This window comes from Rattus norvegicus, chromosome 1, assembly GCF_021556685.1.
Source record: "Rattus norvegicus strain SHRSP/BbbUtx chromosome 1, alternate assembly SHRSP_T2T, whole genome shotgun sequence".
NCBI classification, from domain to species: Eukaryota; Metazoa; Chordata; class Mammalia; order Rodentia; family Muridae; genus Rattus; species Rattus norvegicus.
The window spans coordinates 141,480,787-141,501,771 of record NC_141534.1 but is presented as its reverse complement, the minus strand read 5'-3'; the positions used below and the strand labels follow the sequence as shown (position 1 = coordinate 141,501,771).

Here is a 20,985-nt window from a genome sequence, read left to right as displayed (position 1 = left end):
TTCCTGCTCCTCCTCCCCCCTTCCTCCTCCACCTCTGTCAACACCAAAGATTGCCTGTTTAGGAGAGTTCAAGTAAGCACCGACTGTCAATTGTGAACTTCTTGCTTCCATTAGCTATAATACTTAATTACTGAACTTCTGGCTTATTTTTTTAAACCAATGGCACCTTTCTCAGGAGCTCTGGAGCCAACATTTCTTTTTGTTCCAGTAGCCAGATGGCAGTCTCCTTTCCTCCTACTGGTTAAGGAACTGAGATTGGCCCGTGTGGGTTTTGACTCATTGGGGTTGAAGATACCTGTACTTTCCTGAAGGTTGGTGTTTGACCAGCTCTTGTCTTACTGTGCCCAACAATGAGGAAACAACAAAATAAAGCAAACCAGATCAAAACAAGAATCAAGAGCTGGTTCTGGCTTTAAGCTTCAGGCTGGTACTCCAGGCTCGTGAGCTTCAGTTTTCATCACCTTGCTTCCTAGGTGGGTTCTGCAGGCTGTGTACAGCACTTACAGGCTGTTCTGCTGTGCAGACAAAGAGCATCTGATCCACAGTGCTCAACTAGGAAGACTGTACACTTAGATCTGTGAAATCGCTTTGTTCTACAGCCCATGTGTAGGGAACCTCAGAAGTTGGCTGGGGACACCCTAAGACTAAGTTCCCAGTGCAAAGGAGATTTATTTGCTCCAGAGGGAGAGAGGCTGGGGACAAGGGAGGAGCTAGAAGAAGAAGGAGAGAGAAGAGGAGGGAACAAGTGAGAGGGGACAAATGGGTGAGGGAGAGTAGGGAAGGGGTATTTGTTCAGTTGGGGTGGGGAAGACAAAGGACTATCTCTGGGTAGAGGGAAGACAGATGTAGCCCATAGGTAAATGGCAATTGAGAAGGGTAAAGGGGGAAACCCATGTTAGGATGAGGTGTTTGTTTTAATTGGGAATGTTCGTGAAGTGAGACAAAGGGGGCTTTTGATTGCTGGACTTGATAGGTGGGCCTTGTAGTCAACCTCAGGAGGAGAAAAAGCCAAATAAAGGAGAGGGCCTTGGGGCCTAGCTTTAGGGATATAATCTAACAGTTTTAGCAAGGCAGAAGGAATAGGGAGAAGGGCATGGCCTGCTAGAGACATGTTTGCCAGCCTTGAACTGGCCACAGTCCCTTCACCATGACCCCAAACAACTCCTTTACCTCAGAAAACTCTGAGCTCTGGTGATCTCTTTGATAGTGGGGTGAATATAATTAAATTAATGTGACCCAGTATCTGGGTGAAAGGGATGGAAATCAGCTCTTTCAGATCCAAACAGGTTGATTATAGACGAAGCCTATAGAGGAATTATTTAATTCCAACATTCCAGAAGCCAAATACACTGGGCACACTAATATCCAACTCACCAAATGTTTAAAAAGTTGGCTTTATTTATATTTATTTATGTTGAATTAAAATTCATTTAATAGGTAATACATTCCAAATGTTGGAACACCAGGGAAATCTTACCTCTGCTCCCTTCTCTCTCTTACACCCACTCCCTTCTGCCTCCAGCATGTAATCATCTTTTAGTTTCTGTTTTTCTTGTTCCACCCCTCCACACACACACAAATGTAAGTAAATGTATACAGATATATGTAGATGTACATACATAGCTGTTTCCCAAAGTCTGTGTATATATACAGGTTTTTTTTTTGCAAGGTTTGTGAATATGTGTAGCTGCTTCCCAAGATCTGTGTCTATATGCAGATGTTCCCATGGTCTATATACACACATAGCTCTTAGTCAAGGTCTATTTATGTATGCAGATGCTTTGTTCTCCTTTTCTTATTCAAGGAAAAACACTTTGCATTTGCTTGTTGTATTCAATGATATATTCCGAGTGTCTATCCACCCCAATCAACTAAGGTTTTAGTTTCCCTCCTTCCCTCCTTATTTCTTCTTTCTTCCTTGTTTTGAGATATCATTCATGTAGCCCAGGATGGCTGAAAATTCACTATTTAGCTGAGGCTTTACTTGAATCACTGATCCTCCTGCATCCTCCTGCTAAACGCTGAGATTATGAGCATGTCCTACCATATGTGGGCCTTCCTTCTTTGAAGAAGAATAATATGTCTGAGTAGCACCGCACACTACCCCATCCATCACGTATCATTAACCACGGCTCCCTTGCAAGCCTTCTTCGAGTTTCCAGACTTTTACTATTGTAAACAGTGCAACAACGCCTAGACCATGGGCTATGCAGTTGCACTGGGAAATAAAGGATTCATAGCTCTTAGTGCTGAGATTCCTGAGAGAATCTCTGGCCTGGTTGCACGGGGGCTGCGTTGTCAGTGAACTGGATTCCTGGAATGGAATTCAAGGGTCAGAAGAGATGGCCATCAGAATATCTTCAGGCGCCAGTCAGCTCTTCTCCATATGTGCTTTCCTTTATATCAATAGAACAGAGCATTTTTGCTGTCAGTCTCATATCTGTTGCTTTGACTTGACGTCTTAGGGTTTGGGCTATAATCTATACCATTCAAAAGGAGAGCTGCTTTTATGTTTTATGTTTTGTGTTTCTGTGTTTCATGTGAATATGTGGGGTGTATATGTATGTTTCTCTTTCTCTCTTTGTGTGTGTGTGTGTGTGTGTGTGTGTGTGTGTGTCTATGTAAGCCAGACATTAAAAGTTGGGTGTCAAACCCAGACACTATTTCTGATGCCAAGAAGTGCTTACTGACAGGAACCCAGGATAGCAGTCCCCTGAGAGGCTCTGCCAGAGCCGGACCAATACAGATTCGACGTACACAGCCAAACAGTGGACTGAGAATGGAGACCCCAATGGGGAAGTTAGGGCAAGGACTGTAGGGGCTGAAAGGGTTTGCAACCCCATAGGAAGAACAACAATATCAACCAACCAGACCCCCCAAAGCTCCCAGGGACTAAACCACCAACCAAAAAGTACACATGGAGTGACCCATGGCTCTAGCTGCATATGTAGCAGAGGATGGCCTTATCTGGCATCACTGGGAGGGGAGGCCCTTGGTCACATGGAGGCTTGGTGACCCCAGGATAGAGGAACACTAGGACACTGAGGTAGGAGTGGGTGGGTGGGTGGGAGAACACCCTCATAGAGGCAGGAGGAGGTAGCTGGGGATCAGGGCTTGTAGAGGAGAAACTGGGAAGAGGGGATAACATTTGAAATGTAAATAAATAAAATAACCAATAAAAAAGAAAGTTGGGTGTCTTCCCAGATTGTTTCCACATTATTTACTGAGGCAGGATGGCACCAAACCTGGGTCTTGCTGATTCTTCTAGTCAGCCAGCTTGCCCTGAGTATTTCCTGACTTTACCTCTCTAGGCCATCTTGTCTACCTCTGACTTATGCTGGTGCTGGGGATCTGAAAGCCTCTCCTCAGCCTTGCATAGTGAGCACTTTATCCACTGAACTATTTGCTCAGCGCTCTTCCTGTTTTCTGCCTTTCATCTACCTAGGTTGTCTATGTGCTGCTGAGTGGAGAGCATGCGGTCTCAGTCCTCACACCAGTGAGAACATCTTTACCATGTCTCCTTTTACTACAGTTCTGGCTTTTGAGTTAAGATGTGTATTCTATAGGCTGGAAAATACCCACCAGTCCCTAACCTACTAGTAGTTTTTTGCTTTGTTTTGTTTTGGTTTTTGTTTGATAACAAGTGAGCTTTTAATCGAGTGCATTTCAGAATATCATTTTCTTCTTTTAGATGGGTTAAATGTGACAAATTTTGTATTCCTTTTTTTAATAATGAACCGGATTACTACATTAAATGTGATCTACCTCATGGATGCACATTCTACTGCTGAAAGAATGAGCCAGCCTGGGGTCTTCTTAGATTCTCTGCCTACTCTCTTGCAGTTACTATGGCCTGACAGTGTGGTTCCCCGACATGATCCGGTATTTCCAGGATGAAGAATATAAGTCTAAAATGAAGGTGTTTTTTGGTGAGCACGTGCATGGCGCCACAATCAACTTCACCATGGAAAACCAGATCCACCAACATGGGAAGCTTGTGAACGATAAGTAAGTATGTAACCCTGGGCTTTCCTTGGGCCCGAGTGTCAGTCCCTGGGCATTCCCTGGGATGATGAGAGTTGAATGTACTAAGGGTGGACTCCAAGGATACCGTGGGCCTCACAACCCATTCTGGCTGTTAGGGATACTATGGTCCCCTGATGGCTGAATCCATATCGCACTGACCCCTCAGGTTCCCTTCATGCTCTGACTATGAGATGACATGATATTTGGTGGAGGGTAACCGATGTGCCCATCTTTTCTGAGAACTTGATCCTTTGATGAAAGGGAAGAGAACGCCACAGCCCATCAAGTGCCATGTTATTCACTAGGCTGAATCACATCCTTTGAGTGTGGTCTGTACCTAGCCAGCTCTTAGAGTGTGGATGACAACGGTGTGAGTGACCCCGGTTTTGCCATTGCACTGGGAAATAAAGGACCCAGAGCTTCTAATGCTAAGGTTCCTGAAAAAAAAATCCCTGAAAAACAACCGTAGTCTAGTCATTGAGATTTTCCTTTGATTCTGAGCTTCTCTGTGCTATTATGGAACTATCTTCTGTGATTCTTCATATAATACCACTTCAGAAGGTGGACTAGTATATTCTGTGGTCAGTGGGAGTCTTGTTCTCAGGGGAGAAAACCAGCGGATTTTGGAAAGGTTGCTTTCTCAGTCCATGTGACTCATCGCCCTCCTTGCTGGACAAATGACAGGGATAGTTTAGACAGCTGAATTCCCTCTCTGAGGCTGCCCCATGGAGGTGAAGTAGTAGATGGAGACAGGACATTAGATAAGATATGCTCCAAGTCATATTGTTCTTCAAGATGAGCCTGGGCCCTTGAAATTGCCTTCTGGGACTGTACCTAGTAAGGTCACTGAGTTAAGTGGTGTGTGAGTGACCATAGAATTATGTGGGATTTCTGGAGATACTGTGGCCTAGACACATCGCTGTCAATGCCATTAACTCCACATCCTCCACCTTATCACAAAATTGGCACCGTCGCAGGGAGTACATAATGTCCCCTCTGAAGCCTATTGAATTCAAAAATCTATCTAGCTTCATGGACAAATTTGAAAATGTGCCAAGCTTGTCTTCTTGTATTTTACTGCCACCTGGTGGTCAGGACATAACAATACTTTTTCTTTCGAAGCTCCAAGCTGTTGGTCCTCAGCATCCTTTGTGTCCTATACTTCCCCCGTGACACCATGCACTCGTTGTTGTTGCTTAAAAATGTAGATGGAAGTGATTTATAAAACGAATGGAGGAAATGACTCCTATAGAAGGGCCTCAGACTTGCTCCATGTGTTGTAGGTCCCATTCAAAGCCAATCCGATCCTTCTGAGAAACCTATTCCCTTGGCCTCAAGAACAAATCAAAGTGCACAGATCAGTTTTGGCCCCACCCCAGGGGATCAACCACTGGTGCATTTTATGGATCATGGTACCTCTGCATTCCAACATAGAGTTTGCCTCAGAGTTTGTGAGTTTCTCAAAGAAAGGCAAAGGATTAAATTAATATTTTATATTCTTAGTCAAAATGCCAGGTTAGGCTACCCTTACTAGTAATTAAAAAATAGATTGGGCTCCCATCTAAGTATGTATTAACTATATAGCTAGCTAACTGATGTGCCTTCTTCAAGGAGATAGTGATTTGGCAGCACTGGCTTGTGAGTGGGTCAGCCCGGGGAAGAATGCCAAGGAGAGGCCTGATTCCTGTCTGTGGAAGATCAGGACCCTGGAAGTAATGACCTGATTTCCATTTTTCTTCACAGCAGAAGAAACACGAGGCTGTACTCTGAACCCTCGGGGTTGTATCTGTAGTGGGACTGCATCACCCTTCACAGAGGTGACTTGCCAGCGAGGAATGGAAAGGCTTTTTATTAAAAGTCATATAAAGTCAACAGGGCTTCCATTAAAGGTCAGCTGCGAGTAGCTTGGAGTGCAAATGAGGCTCGTGAGATTTACCTCTAAATGAGCATGGCAGGAAGCATGGAGAGCAGAGGGGGAAGGCAGAATCATGCAATGAGCAGAGGCGGATTCCAAGCACCGCCAGAAAGGTCATCATGCCACCAGGCTCCTCTTTTAAAACACTAACTGTGGCTAATTTCAATACAGTAAAGTCCTTTACAAGTGCCAATAGTAGGTGGTGAGCATGGGCAATTGCTGGAATATACTGGGCTGTTCAGTCTCACAGCTGGCATTTGGAGGTCACAGTTCAGCTATAGATCGCATAGTAGATTATGTGGGAACATTTCTCAGTACCATTTCTCGCTTTATGTGGGTTCTTCTTGATAGTCTTTCTGGGCACTTTGTGTTTTTGCTGGACACTGAAAATAGGGTTCCTTTCTCCCAATGAAAGGTTTGAACACATGACTGCAAATACAGAAGAGCTCTGTTGATTGTTGGAGGCTTGCTTTGTGCCTAATTGAGCTCTTAAGAGTTTTCTTCGCTATTGGTTCTGTAATCCTACCAACTTTGAATAACTATTCACTTCTTTTCTTTTTATGATGTAATATTCTGTACTTTGAGAGACTAGGGAATAATGTGGACAACACTATTTGGGGTACTCAGCCCTATAAAACATCACCTCTAGGTCATTAGCTTAGACTTTAAGTACCCACTTTGTTAACCCTGTTACCTTCTGGTGAGGAGAAGGTCCTTGGAGTTGAGAATGACCTCCCTAAGCTACGTTCTTCAGTCCTTGAGTTGAACTGGTACCATTCCTGCCTCTCTGGAGGAAGTGATCACCATGGTCAGAAGTTGGCGCTTTGTATTTGTGAATGCTTCTGTGTGTTTCCCAGTGTAATCTACATCTATAATCATTGCACGGACTGTCTTCTGTATGTGTCAAGTTTCAGCTGAATAGATAATTCATATTAATTGTTATTATTGTTGGTTTTCTGAGGCAGGGCCTTATGTAGCCAGGCTGGTCTCAGACCTGTCATGTAGCTGACGATCTCCTTGAGTTCTTAGCTTTCCGGCTCCCATCTCCTGCTAGGATTATAGCTGTGTGCTTCCACTCCTCGCTCTGCACGTGCTGATGATTTCACAACTTTTTTTTTGTTTGTTTGTTTTGTTTAGGACCAAACTCTTTTTAAAATTCATTTATCCTGTGGAAATTTCATAAATGCATAAAACTGACTCCAGGTGCACTCATCTCCTTTTGTCTCTTGCACCTCTAACTCCCACCAACACCCCCCCCCCCAAGTCCCTATTCTAGTTTCATGGCTTTTTGTTTTGATTTCATTTTTGCATTGTGACTCACTGGGTTTAACTGGAGCGTGTGCGCAAAGCTGTCCATGGGAGTTCACTCACGGAGGTCACATCACTAAGGACAATGACTTCCTGTCCCCCACAGCCATCAACTGCCTACAGCTCCCATGGGGAGGGCTGGGCTTGTGGACTGGGCTTGTGGACCTCTTCTCTGATTGCTTATGGGCCTGCTCTTGGCAAATCCTTTTCAGGCAGCTGCAGCTGTGTGGTGGTTACCGCGTGGTGGTTATTGTAGCTACACAACTCATTTATTTTAATTTGAATTTCATTTCATGCACATGCTGCCACCTATCTGTTCTGTTGTTGGCCATTTAGGTGACAATTGTTCACCATTACAGTACAGTTGCAAAAATGTTTTCTGATGAGAAAGAGCTTGTCTAGCTTGTATAACTAAAGTAGAAGTCCTGCATGGGAAGGGTCTTGCTTAGATAAGCTCACATGAAGACCCCACTTCCTCTATACCAAGCTGTGGGTCTCGACCCCTTTGGGATCAAATGACCCTTTCACAGGGGTTACCTAAGGCCCTCAGAAAAACACATATATTTGCATTGCTATTCATAACAGTATCAAAATTATAGTTATGAAGTAGCAATGAAAATAATTTTATGGCTGGGGTTATCACAACATGAAGAATTATATTAAAGGGGTTTTTGCAGCATTTGAAAGAAAACCACTGTTCTTTATTTTAAATAGAACATTTCTATGTACATTTTAATTGTATGTGTATATGTATGTGTGTATGTGTGTGTGTGTGTGTGTGTGTGTGTGTGAGAGAGAGAGAGAGAGAGAGAGAGAGAGAGAGAGAGAGAGAGAGAGTTTTTGCATTCGATATTTTCTTCTCCCTTCCCCTCTCACACTGTAGCCCTGGCTGTCTTGCAAGTCTCTATGATGTAGACCATAACAGCCTTGACCTCGTAGATGTCTGCCTGCCTCTGTGTTCCAAGTGCTGGTATTAAAGGCATAGCCTCACACCTGACCTAGTATTTGTTGCTTACCTGTTTGCTTATAAGATGCTGCTTCCTTCTCTTTCTTGTGCTTCTTCTGGTATACCTCCTCTGTGAACGTCCCAAGTTCCTTACCTAACTTACTGTTTTGTTTCCATATTCCTTTAGGAAAATTATTCACCATTATCTCCTCAGGCATTTCTTCTGACAAATTCTGTCCCTTTTCCATCTTGAATTATGAACGCTACCTATATTGGACTGTCCTGTATTCCTTCATAGTTTTAGATGTTCTTTTCTGTCCTTATTCTTTCTTTGTGTTTCCATTTTGGTATTTCTTTGGAATTATGTATAGTCTCAGCAATTCTTTCTTTTTGTTGTGACATGTGTCCTGATGAGTCTACCAAATGCATTTTTTTCAAAAAAGAATATTTTTGCTTCGTTTTTTGACAATTGCATATAATGTATATAATGACTTCTGATCATATCCAACTGTAATTTCCCTCATACTCCCTCCTGGGCCCCCCCAGTACCCCCCCTTTCACCTTCATTTTCCCTTCCTCCCCACTCCTCCTCTCTTTTCTTTTATAGCCCATTAAGTCAAATAAGTGCACATGGGTGTGGGACCATCCACCACAGCACGGACAGCCTATTAGCGGGTGGGGCGTGCTCCTGAAGACAAATGACTCTCTCTCTCCCAGCAGTCATCAATTACCAACAATTCCTTAGCTAGGAGTACAGCCTCAAGAGCCCCTCTCCCATCCGCTGGCATGTATCGGCTTGCCGTTGTGACGGTAGCCATGGCTGCTCTTAGTTCATGAGTGCAACAGCCCTGCCATGCCCCCTATTCAGCATTCACAGCATCCTTCCCAATCCTCTATCTGTCCCATTCTTTCTGTCTGCTCTACTGCAGGATTTTCTAAGTCTGGGTGGTGACTGGATAGTCTAGCCTCTGACTTGGCAATGATCACACTCAATTATAATCAACTTTTCCTGTAGAGTCAGTCTCATGACAGTGACACCATCAGACCACAAACACGAGGACTACATTGGTATGAGTCTGGTGTCTTTTATATCACTCGGTGGACAGAGCGTTGAGTCTGAGGGTGACTGAAACAGAGTATCCAGATAATGATTCATTTCTAAAATTTAAAAATTTATTATTTAACCTCGTTCCTTGACAATTTCATGCACATATACATTGCAATGCATTCAGACTACACTCCCCTCTGCCATGCTTTACCTCCCTCTTACCCCTGACACCCCTTCTTCACATGTTCAAGTCTTCTGTTTTGTTTGTCACCCGTTGGGTTTAACCAGGGATATCCGTATAATCACAGATCTGGAGCTATCCACTGGATAGTTTGCTGTTGGGCTCAGCAAAGTTGTCATAATAATTTTGTCTCAGATCCTGCATTACTAGTGGCTTCTCTTTCCTTAAAGGAATAAAAGATACATCGTCTTCTGCTAACTCATTTCCCAACCACATCGCGTACTTAAAGACAGGATCTTACCATATAGCCTGAACCCATAATACTCTGAGATTAAACATGGATACCACTGCACCTGGTTCTTGGTCATGTTGCTCTCAGCCTCCGAAACCTTCCAAATGAGGACTCTTGAGATGACTCAGTGTATAAGTTAGATATCGGAAGAGATGATTTATGGAGAGACTCAGAAAATGTGTTGGTCCTTTCTCCTTTTATCTTTTTATGCTGGCTTTTTATAACCCACTTGGAGACACATTTTAAGGTCTGCCTGTGTCAGATTCATTTTTGATTTATGGCTCAGCTTTCGTAGCCACCCTTGGAAGAATATAAAAATACCCCCGAAGTCCACGTCACCAGCCCATTATTATATTAAAGAGAAGGATATCTTAGAGAGGCAAAGACTGAGCCAGGAATAGCTGTCCTATGTAAACACATCTGGTGTACAGCATTTGAAACCACAGGCATCTTCCTGTACTAAAGAGTCCCAATTATTTTTCTGTTTCTCTCTTTCCCTCCCCTCTCCCACTCCCCCCGTGCTTTTCCTCTCTGTGGCATAGTCTTGAATAGGCCAAGCTGGCTACAGATTCCTACCTGAGGTTGTCTTGAATTCCTGATTTTCCTGCCTCTGCCTCCCAAATGCTGGGATGCTGGGATACTGGGATGCTGGGGTGCTGGGGTGCTGGGATGCTGGGGTGCAGGGATGCTGGGATGCTGGGGTACAGGGGTGCTGGGATGCTGGGATGTAAGGATGCTGGGATGCTGGGATGCTGGGATGCTGGGATGCTGGGATGTAGGGATGCTGGGGTGCTGGGATGTAGGGATGCTGGGATGTAGGGATGCTGGGATGCTGGGATGCTGGGATGCTGGGATGCTGGGATGCTGGGATGCTGGGATGCTGGGATGCTGGGGTGCTGGGATGCTGGGATGCTGGGATGTAGGGATGCTGGGATGCTGGGATGCTGGGATGTAGGGATGCTGGGATGTAGGGATGCTGGGATGTAGGGATGCTGGGATGTAGGGATGCTGGGATGTAGGGATGCTGGGATGTAGGGATGCTGGGATGTAGGGATGCTGGGATGTAGGGATGCTGGGATGCTGGGGTGCTGGGATGCTGGGATGCTGGGATGTAGGGATGCTGGGATGCTGGGATGCTGGGATGCAGGGATGCTGGGATGTAGGGATGCTGGGATGTAGGGATGCTGGGATGCTGGGATGTTGGGGTGCTGGGGTGCAGGGATGCTGGGATGTAGGGATGTTGGGGTGCTGGGGTGCTGGGGTGCTGGGATGCTGGGGTGCAGGAATACTGGGATGCTGGGGTGCAGGGATGCTAGGAGGCTGGGATGCTGGGATTATAGGAAAGTTTCACCTAACTCTTCTCTCTCCACACCAATAGGCTCTCATTCTGTGGCTAAGTCTGGCCTCTAACTCATGGCTATTCGCCTACCACAGCCTCCTTTGTGCTGGGTTGCTAGGTTTTAGCTTCCATGTCCCAGTTAGTTTTTCTTTAGAAACTGGAAAGTTTTTGTAATCGAGCTTAAATATCCGCCTAAATGTGTGCCTTAGAAAAATAATTGAAAGTTGTTGGGAGCCCATCACTAAAGGCCTTGTGCCTACAGATCTCCAGAGAAACTAGGAAATGTGAGCACTCAGGATTTAAAAACTGTTCTTTCATCCAGAAAACTGGGATTTGGAAGTGATTAATAGCCTGGTGATTGTTTTGTCTGTTGGTCTAGGCCATATTGAGATGCTACAAGCAGGACTAAACGTGGCTAGTAATGTAAGTGACCCTCACAGCCAGGGGTCCCCCAAACTCTCACAACCAGGACCAGAGGTGGTTAATAGCCCAAATGACCTCTATGCTATCCGTATGACGAGACCAGGCCATATTTCCCCTAGGATGTTAACCTGGTACAGGGAGTTTTGATGCGATTTTACTTCCTTGTGCACCTGGGATTGTATTACACTAGGGAACTTCCTAATTATACTGCTTAAGTTTGTTGGGAGTAAACTTCTTGTCATCAGAATCCCAAAGTCTTGATCTGGGTTGACGAAGTCAACCTGACCCCAGTTTTCCTTCTCACTCCTATAAGGCTCACTTATGTTCCTACTGTGATCATCTGCAGGCTCTTCTCCACAGAGTGCTTCTATTTTCTAGACCAATAATTACCGCAAACTTTGAAAGTGTAATAATCTGATCTCTGTCTTAGGCAAATATGAATTTGAGATGAGCTCTCACTATATATCTCAGGCTGGCCTTGAACTCCTCCCGCCTCAGGACTCCCCGTGCCGGTATTGCAGTTGCTCACCACCATGTCCAGCAATGGAAACTGAATATTTAACAATAGTTTCCTAGTTTTATTCTGATGATGTGGTCAGGGGCGATCACTGTGGCAATCACTGGCCCGAGTCTTCTTTTGGGGAGGGAGGTCCCTTTGCAGAAGTTAATGATGAGTATTGCTGGGTTAGCTCTGAGCAATGCACAGTGGAACACTGGTCATTACACACGGCCAGAAAATGCATCATCCTGGGTGTTGAAGAGGGCCAATGGCCCTCAGCACCCTGTGTTGCTCTGTCCCTGGGATTCCAGTATCTGTCAGTGGTCTAGTTTGCTTAAAGCATCACTTTTCCCCGACACTTAGATCGAAAGGTGGGGAACGTGGTTTTTCTCTCTACGCACAGGACGAGACCTAGTATCTATGAGTGTTAGTGCCATGCTCTGAAAGACTGTGCAAATGTGTGAAGGAATGAGTGGCTTGTAATTGTTCACAAGTGAAAACTTATCCAAAGGCTTCCAGCTTAAACATCTGACCATGCTGCAGTGGAGGAGATGGACATGCTCAAGTGACAAGGGAATTGGAGCTGTCCCAAGCGGCTCCCCAGTGTGGCTGTACCTCATAAGTATCCAGATGCCTTGCCCACTTATTGATGGGATGCTTTTAAGTGAGAACAAACAGACAAACCAAAACCAAAACAATAACAATAGCAACAACAACAACAACAACACAACAACACCCACATACCTTTGGTGAAAATTAAGTTGATATAGTCTCTCTCCTTCTTATATCAATTCTGGACCCCACAACTGCTTTTACTTTGTGATATAACTCTGAAGATGTATTTGAAAATATTTGTCATATTCTGTCAACTCTATATTATATCTTGATTTAAATATTTCTATTTATTATATAAGCCTTTTCTTTCCTCCCTCTCTCCCTTTCTTCTTTCCTTCCTAGACAGAGGCTTGCTTGCAACCAGGCTGTCTAGAAACTCACTAGGTAGTCCCAAACTCAAGGCAATCCTCCTGTTGCAATCTCACCAAGAGATGAGATTACAAGAGTACCATCACACTTGGCTCACTTGACATATCTTAAATATCATTCCATATTAATAAATATAGATCTGCCTGTATGGTGTCTGTCCGTTGTCTCTCTGGCTCTCAGGTATGCACATATATACACCTGTAGCTGAATGCATGTAGTAATCCATTGCTATTATAAGCAATGTTGTTATGAAGACCAGCATTATCCTTTTGGATATATGAGCAAATACATGTAAGATAATTCCTAAGTCAAAGGAAGTGTACAAGTTATATTTTGTGAAACTATTTTCCAAAGGAGCTGCATCAATTACATTCTGTGCAGGACAGTGCTTATCTGCCCACATGTAGGTCTAGCCTGGGGATTTGCACAGGTTCAAGGCTCATGGGAAAGTGAGTGGTTGGTGATATCTCTATTTCATGCTTTCCACATTTCCATCACTCTGATGGGAAGGTCCACAGATTGGAATTTGGGAATTATGCCATGGGCACAGGCGCTTCCGTGCATATCTGGATGAGATGCTGTCTTCCATGGCCTCAGAGCCTGTTGCCAGCAACAGAAAAGCAGCCACGAAAATGGGCAGTGGTCTGGCTTGCAGTCGTGTTCTGCTACCTTTGCCACACAGCTCTTGATTTTGTTCTTCCGTGCTTTCCATTTGGTCACAAATATCCTCCTTTCCCTGGGACGCTTCACTCAAGGGTGCTGTCTTCCCCACAGGTTCATAAAGATGTACTTTAAGCATGTCCTCTTTGAGGACACATTCTTTGACAAATGCTATTTTGAAGATGTGACATCCACAGATACTTATTTCAAGAACTGCACCATTGAATCGACTACCTTCTACAACACAGGTAAGAAGAGGGCACACGGGGAGGAATACGTGAAGGTGGACTGGGGCTTAGAACCAAAGCCCATAGTCAGAGTTGAAGCAGGAGTGAAGGGATTCGTAGCCATCAGTGCCAGCTTCCGTGGGAGAGAAATGGCTTCTACCATACATTAGATACCATTCTGACATTTGCTTAGTCTATACCTTGGGTTTTTTCAATCATATATAAATTAAAGCAAAAATTCTGGCCAAATGACCTCATCTGAACAAGACTGATACTATACAAAAATCACAGTATGACATTCCTAAAACCAGCATTCTAGGATAGCTACATTTCCCCCCAGAATTCATCCCTGAAGACTGTGCATAATTTAAAACTTGCATGATTAATAAACTCAATAATAAATAAAAGGTGAATTGTTACTTCTGTGCAGATTCAGTGCGTAAGGCAAGGCACAAGGAACATTTTAGAATCACACACTGTTTCCGATTTTCATGATTATAAACAAAGCCCAGAATTCTACTGCTCCACCACTCTTGCTACTTCTACTGTGCTCATCAAGGCTTAACAACCTCTCAGTGCAGCTGAGTATTACCAGAGCCCTCCAGGGTCTCAGCGGAGAACTGTATTCTGATTATCCCTGCCTTGAGCTGAGGAAACAGACTTAAGCAATTGATCAAGGCCACAGGTAGCAAAGAGACGGAGTTTGAATCCACTTCTCAATGACATGGTTCAAAAATCGCCTTGCACTGGACTTCTTGCTTCATGTACATATTTCTGCTTCCTCCTTGTGGTCAACAGATAATTTATATGACAACTTTTCTCTTCATGTTCCCAGCCTCAGAAGCATTACCATCTTGTCTCTAATAATCTATTAGACATTCCTTCCTGAATTTTTTTCCTGGCTTTACCTTAAAAATTAACAGATTCCAGAAGCTCCATTGTCATTAAAATACCTTTTATTCTTTCAAGTTCAAAAGATGCCTCTTCATTTGCACATTGTGTGTGTGTGTGTGTGTGTGTGTGTGTGTGTGTGTGTGTGCATCAGGCATGTGTATGCACATATTGAAGTTAGAGGCTGATGCTGAATGGATTTCAATCACTACATCTTACATTTTGAGACAGGGTCTCTCACTGACCCTGGGGCTCCCTGACTCAGCTGGACTACCAGGTTAATAAGCCCTGGAGATCCTCCTGTGGCCACTTTCCAAAATCTAGGATTAGAGGAACATGCTACTATACTTGGGACTTTTTAATTTTTAATGTGGGGGATAGGCATCTGAACTCAGATCCTATGCTTGTATGGTAGGCATGTTCCCATCTGATCCTGTGCTTGTATGGTAGGCATGCTCCCATCTGATCCTGTGCTTGTATGGTAGGCATGTTCCCATCTGATCCTGTGCTTGTATGGTAGGCATGCTCCCATCTGATCCTGTGCTTGTATGGTAGGCATGTTCCCATCTGATCCCAGCCCCTGCAGACCTTTGGTTTTATAGGTAGATGCTCAGGGAGATAAGTGTTCAGGATAGGGTCAGCCACTCCAACCCAGATTTACCTAGTTAGCATTCTTTCTCCTAGAGAAGTTGCTCTTTGATAATGTCAGAAGATGGGAATCGTTTTCAGGGCAAGTGCTTTTTACTTTTGAGACAGTTTAGGATTTTGAATTAAAATACTGCCTGGTCTCTGCAGTAGGCTGGTCCTAATTCATGTGCATAGACAGTGTGTGTGTGTGTGTGTGTGTGTACGCACACATGTCTATGTGTATGCCAGAAGTCAACCTTGGTTATTGATCGTCAGTTAGTCTCCACCTTGTGTTTTGAGGTAGGGTCTTTTAACAGGACCTGAAACTCTTCGATCAGGCTATAATGGCTGACTGACAAGCCTCATCAATCTACTCATCTATTCAGCGCTGGGATTACAAATTTGTGCCACCATGCTCAGCTTTCTGTGCAGGTTCTGGGGAATCAAACCCAGGTCTTCATCCTTTCGCAGATAACACTTTACTATTTTTGCTAATCCCTACCACCAACTTTTAAGTTCTACTCTCTAAGATAGAGTACTTCAGCGCAGTGTCCCAGCCAGTGTCTGGCCCCCTGTGCCACATTACTGGGACAGACAGGATTCTCAGGGGCAGGGAAGATCGGTTTAGATGATGTGTTTACCACATAGGTGTGAGGACTGGAGTTCATATGCTCAGGAATGGTGACTGATGTGTGTAATCCCAGCACTAGGGTGGCAGAGATGGGGGATCCCCAGGGTGAGCTAGCAAGCTTGACTAACAGGAATAAGTGAGCTCCAGTTTCAGTGAAGGACCCTACCTTAATAGGTAAAATGGAGAGTAATTGAAAAGATATGCAACAGCTTCAGGTCTCAATATGCATGTGCACACACATATATGCCCCTACACATGTGAACACACATACACATAGCACAAAACATACACATATAAAAATGTCTCTAAAATTAGCATTAGTTTCACTTTTCTCTATTATAGGAACTTGAGGAGCAGATTATTAAATTTTTGGCCAAAGATCATTGTGACTTTGAGGTCACAGCTTGTCCATAAAGAGGTCATCGATGCGTCTGCTTTCTTTACCCGGCTCCCATCCACTCACATGAACCAAAGCCTCTTTCTCTCCCCAGACCTCTACAAACACAAGTTCATTGACTGTCGGTTTATCAATTCCACCTTTCTGGAGCAGAAGGAGGGCTGCCACATGGACTTTGAAGAGGACAATGATTTTCTGATTTACCTCGTCAGCTTCCTCGGCAGCCTGTCTGTCTTGCCTGGGAACATAATTTCTGCCCTGCTCATGGACAGAATCGGAAGACTTAAGATGATTGGTAAGTTGCTCACAATGGAAAATTTGGGTCTCCTGGCCACAATGGCTTGTTTCCTTCTCTTAAAGAAATTATTTCGGGCTAGAAAGATGGCTCAGCAATTAAGAGCACTGAACGCTCTTCTAGAGAGTCTGAGTTCAATTCCCAGCCAACCACATGGTGGCTCACAACTATCTGTGATGAGATCTGATGCCCTCTTCTGGTGTGTCTGCGGAGAGCTACAGTGTACTCTTAAATCAATAAATCTTTAATTAAAAGGCCTTCAGAATTAAAAAACTGAAAGAAATATTACATGTCGTGATGTTGGATCTGCTGCTGTAAAATCAAGGGGCATGGTTACAGAATCCTAGGGCTTCATGTAAAGGGGTTGAGGGCTGGGAAGAGGCTCTTCATCACTTCTAGAGTGTTCTATTAGCACTCCCATAATGATAATGAAACAGATCTGCCTTACCTGCTTCATAACATTATCATGGGAAATATGTAAAATGTTATTTAATGATAGTTTGATGGCCTAAGGCAAAGCCCATTATTTTTCTTATTTGATAGCAACTTTCTGTTGTTTAATAGTGAACGTGAGAGGGACTAAGAGACGTGATTAATTTTTATTATGTGTGCACGAAGGTGTGAGTGAATAGGTGAATAAATAAAAAATACAAACTTCTAAATTGCAGAAAATTACTTTAGGCTTTGTTGGACTCCTGTTGAAATTCTTGTACATAAGGCCATTTGATTTTTGAACATAGGCCCTTTCTCTGGGTTTTGGTTTCCTAATAATATGAGGAATATTAACTGGCAGAAATTTGTGAGGGTTAATACAGCCCAAATGTCTTATAAGACTGGAGTTGCTGTATTCACTTCTGCCTTGCTTCCTTCCAGTAGCAATGTGCATGGCTGGATACTGACACAGTGCTGTGAGGAGTCAATAGAAGTGAAATGTGTGCACCGAGGGCCATGAGAGTGTGCTCGAAATGTGAGCCAAGAGCAGTGCTAGGAAAAGAAGGAGGGAGGCACGTTAATAAAGAAGCCATTAACGATGTGCCTTCAGGATGTTGTTGATTGGGAGAATGAATACTACATTTTCCAGTGTTGGAACACAAAGGGAAACAAAATCAATCACATTGTCATTTTATTGGAGAAGAGAAAACAAATCAAGTCTTGGTGGGAAGAAACCTTCCTTGGCGTTTGGATTGTACTTGATTTATTATCATAACTAGGAAATGAATTTTCAGAATGACAAACACAAGATGTGCCTGTGATCTTGGCTTTGGCATCTTATTAGAAAAAAGGGAAGTTGTCACATGGGTACAGCAGACTGAGCTGCCTCTGTTAGGGGGAAGTGTCTTCTTGTCAGAAGACTCTTGAATAATACACACCACACACACACACACACACACACACACACACACACACACACACACACACACCCCACACACACTTTCTTTAAATGTTGGCATGTTGACCAGCTATAACACTCTCAGTTCATAATGAGCACTAGATGGCCTGTGAAGCTTCCCTTCTATCATGTCACCATGGGATGCAGAGAGCTACTTTGAGGCAGCTTTTTCTAGGACCCTCAGAGACTGCTGCAGCTTGGTCCTGATACTCCTCAGGGCTCTCATCTGGGAGAAGTCATTTCTTGTTAAGGGCAGAGTCGAAGTTTTCATAATGAAGCTGTTAGTTACACACTCATTTATTCACTTAATAAACATTTATTTATATAGTCCTTCCTCTGTGCCAGACTGTGGAGGAAGCTATGGGAATATAACAGTAATTGAGACCATCAACATCCTCATGTTTAAAGAGCAAAAGATGGATTGAGAGAGACAGACACAAACTAGAGATTTCATTTAACGAACACTGGGATGCTTGTCCACCAGGCTGTGTTCCAAGCATTTCATAAACCCCACAGGGTGGGTACTATTGATATTAACATTTTACAGAGGGGAAAATGAGACTCTGCAGGAGCAGGTAAATGATCTTTCCAGAGTCACACAGACAGAAAGTGGTGAGGCTTGATCTTGAACTCAGGCCTCTTAATCAGAAGAAGAATCAGGATTATGGAAATGGTGGGGCAATGGACCATGTGCATTTATGGTAGGAGCAGTTAACATAGAGACGAGGACGCTCCTTGATCATAGCTTAAGTTGACAGTGGTGTTTTATTAGTTATAATTATTACCTAAGAATCACATCTCTCTCTTGGAGTAGAGCATGTGTTTGGAGGGAATTGCTCTCAGGACTCTTGTGGCCCATAGATGCCAGCATCCTTCCCCTATGCTTCCCCCTTGGCTGTTAGAAAAAGCCTAGAGCATCTGCTTACAGCCCTGAACCTTCGCAGAGGATGCAGGATCCGGATGGATAGTTATTCCCCAGCTCCTTACACTTACAGGCTTACACTTCCCACTGTTCTTACAGCCCGGGGTCCCTGTGGGATTCCAGGGTGAGATCCCATCAGGAAGGTGATTTTTGATAGAGTCAGAAAGCATTTGGTTTCCTTGCAAGGAGGATACTTGTTCCCATTGCCCTGAAGGTGGTGGGGAGCTCACCACTTCCTTATTGGGGATCATTGCTTTTGCTTTCTTTCTTTTGGCCCCATCCCCACATGATTCCAGCCCCTTTCAGGACTGTAGTCTACTCAATCATGATGAGAACCAACCCAAGGCTTCCCAATTGCCCCTGGGTGGACTTCCTGGGTTTGGAAGGGTGTTTACTATAGCCATTTTTAAAATGGGGTCTCTTATTACCACCTCTCTCAGTGAGATTCCTAGTCAGGGAATTCACCTGAATGGCCTACTGAAAAAACATTGTTGATGGACAGCTTTATGCATGCGGCCAGGGTTGAGAGGACTAAGAGAGGCAAGACTCTCTGGCAAAAGTGGGAGGCAGCTGTCATCCAATGGTGGTAGGAATCAGGGGAGAAAACAGCATTCACAGAGCCCAGTGGAACCTTAAACAGTAATAGGAGAATAACCTGGACAGAGTTGTGGTCCTGGAGGGACTTAGCCATTGCCCAAAATGGAGCTTCTAAAATGGGAAGGCAGTCACTGAGTAGTCCTACCCTCTTTCTTCTCATCATGGTGATAATGGTTCTAAGCTTCTCAGGGAGGTTCTGTGGAGGCAGAGAGATCTCTGGGGTGGGGATGGGGAAGTATTAGTCCTATTTCTGTTGCTGTGACAAACACCCCAGGCTTTGTACTTAGAAGGAAGACATATTTATTTTGATTCCTGACTTTAGAGATTTTGGTTCACAGCCCTTTGCCTCCACTGTTGCAGGGTTTGTGTTAGGGCACAGCGTCATGGCAGGGAGAACGTGATAGTGAAAAGCTGCTTACCACATGGTGGCCTGGGAGCACAGGGAGCTTCCTTTTATTAAAGAGCTCTTCCTCCAGATGCTATTAAACTATGAATCCATAAATGATTAATCTATTCATGAGCCCAGAGGCCCCCCCAGAGGCTCTACTTCTGAGTATGGCTGCCTTGTGGACAACACTTCATTCAACATAGGTGCTTTTGAGGGGCATTGAAAATTCAAACCAGAACAGATCACAGGTGGAGAAGCAGAACAGCCAGTCTGGAATTTTCCCTCTGTAGTCCACCCGCAAATGTGTTCACATTGGAATGTAAGCTATATGAGCTCTGGTTCTTAATTTGTTTATTTTTTACATTTCTTTAGAAAAAAGCAGCTAACTCTTAATATCTTAAATTTTGAGTTGCATATAAATGTATACCCACTCTTTCTGCGTGTACATGTCAATATTTACTTTTCCATTGTATGTGCTTGTATTTAAAATATGTATGAGTTTATTTTTTTCCATTCGTGCTCCTCCCAAGTGGAAGTTGGACCTAGTAACCTAGGTGACATGTTACTTCAGCTGAACCTATGAGGTTGGAGATGGGCAAATCCTCTAGGACCCAGGCTTCATGTTTCTTTCCACCTTTGTCTCCACAGGTGGCTCCATGCTCATCTCTGCAGTCTGCTGCTTCTTCCTGTTTTTTGGCAACAGCGAGTCTGCGATGATCGGCTGGCAATGCCTGTTCTGTGGGACCAGCATTGCAGCCTGGAATGCTCTGGATGTGATCACAGTAGAGCTGTATCCCACCAACCAGAGGTCAGTTCTTCCTTGGGGTTTCCTCTAGAACCAGTTTGAATTACTTTGCTCAGAAGCCCACCTCCCGCTGAATCTTGGACCACATATAGTCTTGATCTTCTTGGAGTCCATGTTCCAATGGTCTCCTAGGCAACTGACTCTCTCTCCAAGATGTGACAGCAGCCTGGACTTGGGTAGGCTAGGGTTTTATA

The 20,985-nt window shown here is 44.1% G+C and overlaps 1 protein-coding gene across 6 annotated transcripts in view; it reads left to right on the top strand.

The window, feature by feature from the left end:
* Window positions 1–20,985, top strand: part of Sv2b (synaptic vesicle glycoprotein 2b) — a 174,191-nt gene that overhangs the window by 148,812 nt on the left and 4,394 nt on the right. For all 6 annotated transcript variants that reach the window (XM_087589081.1, NM_057207.3, XM_087589041.1 and 3 more), the window contains 4 exon segments: window positions 3,844–4,008; window positions 13,736–13,869; window positions 16,489–16,689; window positions 20,635–20,794. In XM_087589081.1, the coding sequence (XP_087445207.1) occupies window positions 3,844–4,008; window positions 13,736–13,869; window positions 16,489–16,689; window positions 20,635–20,794 (660 nt within the window).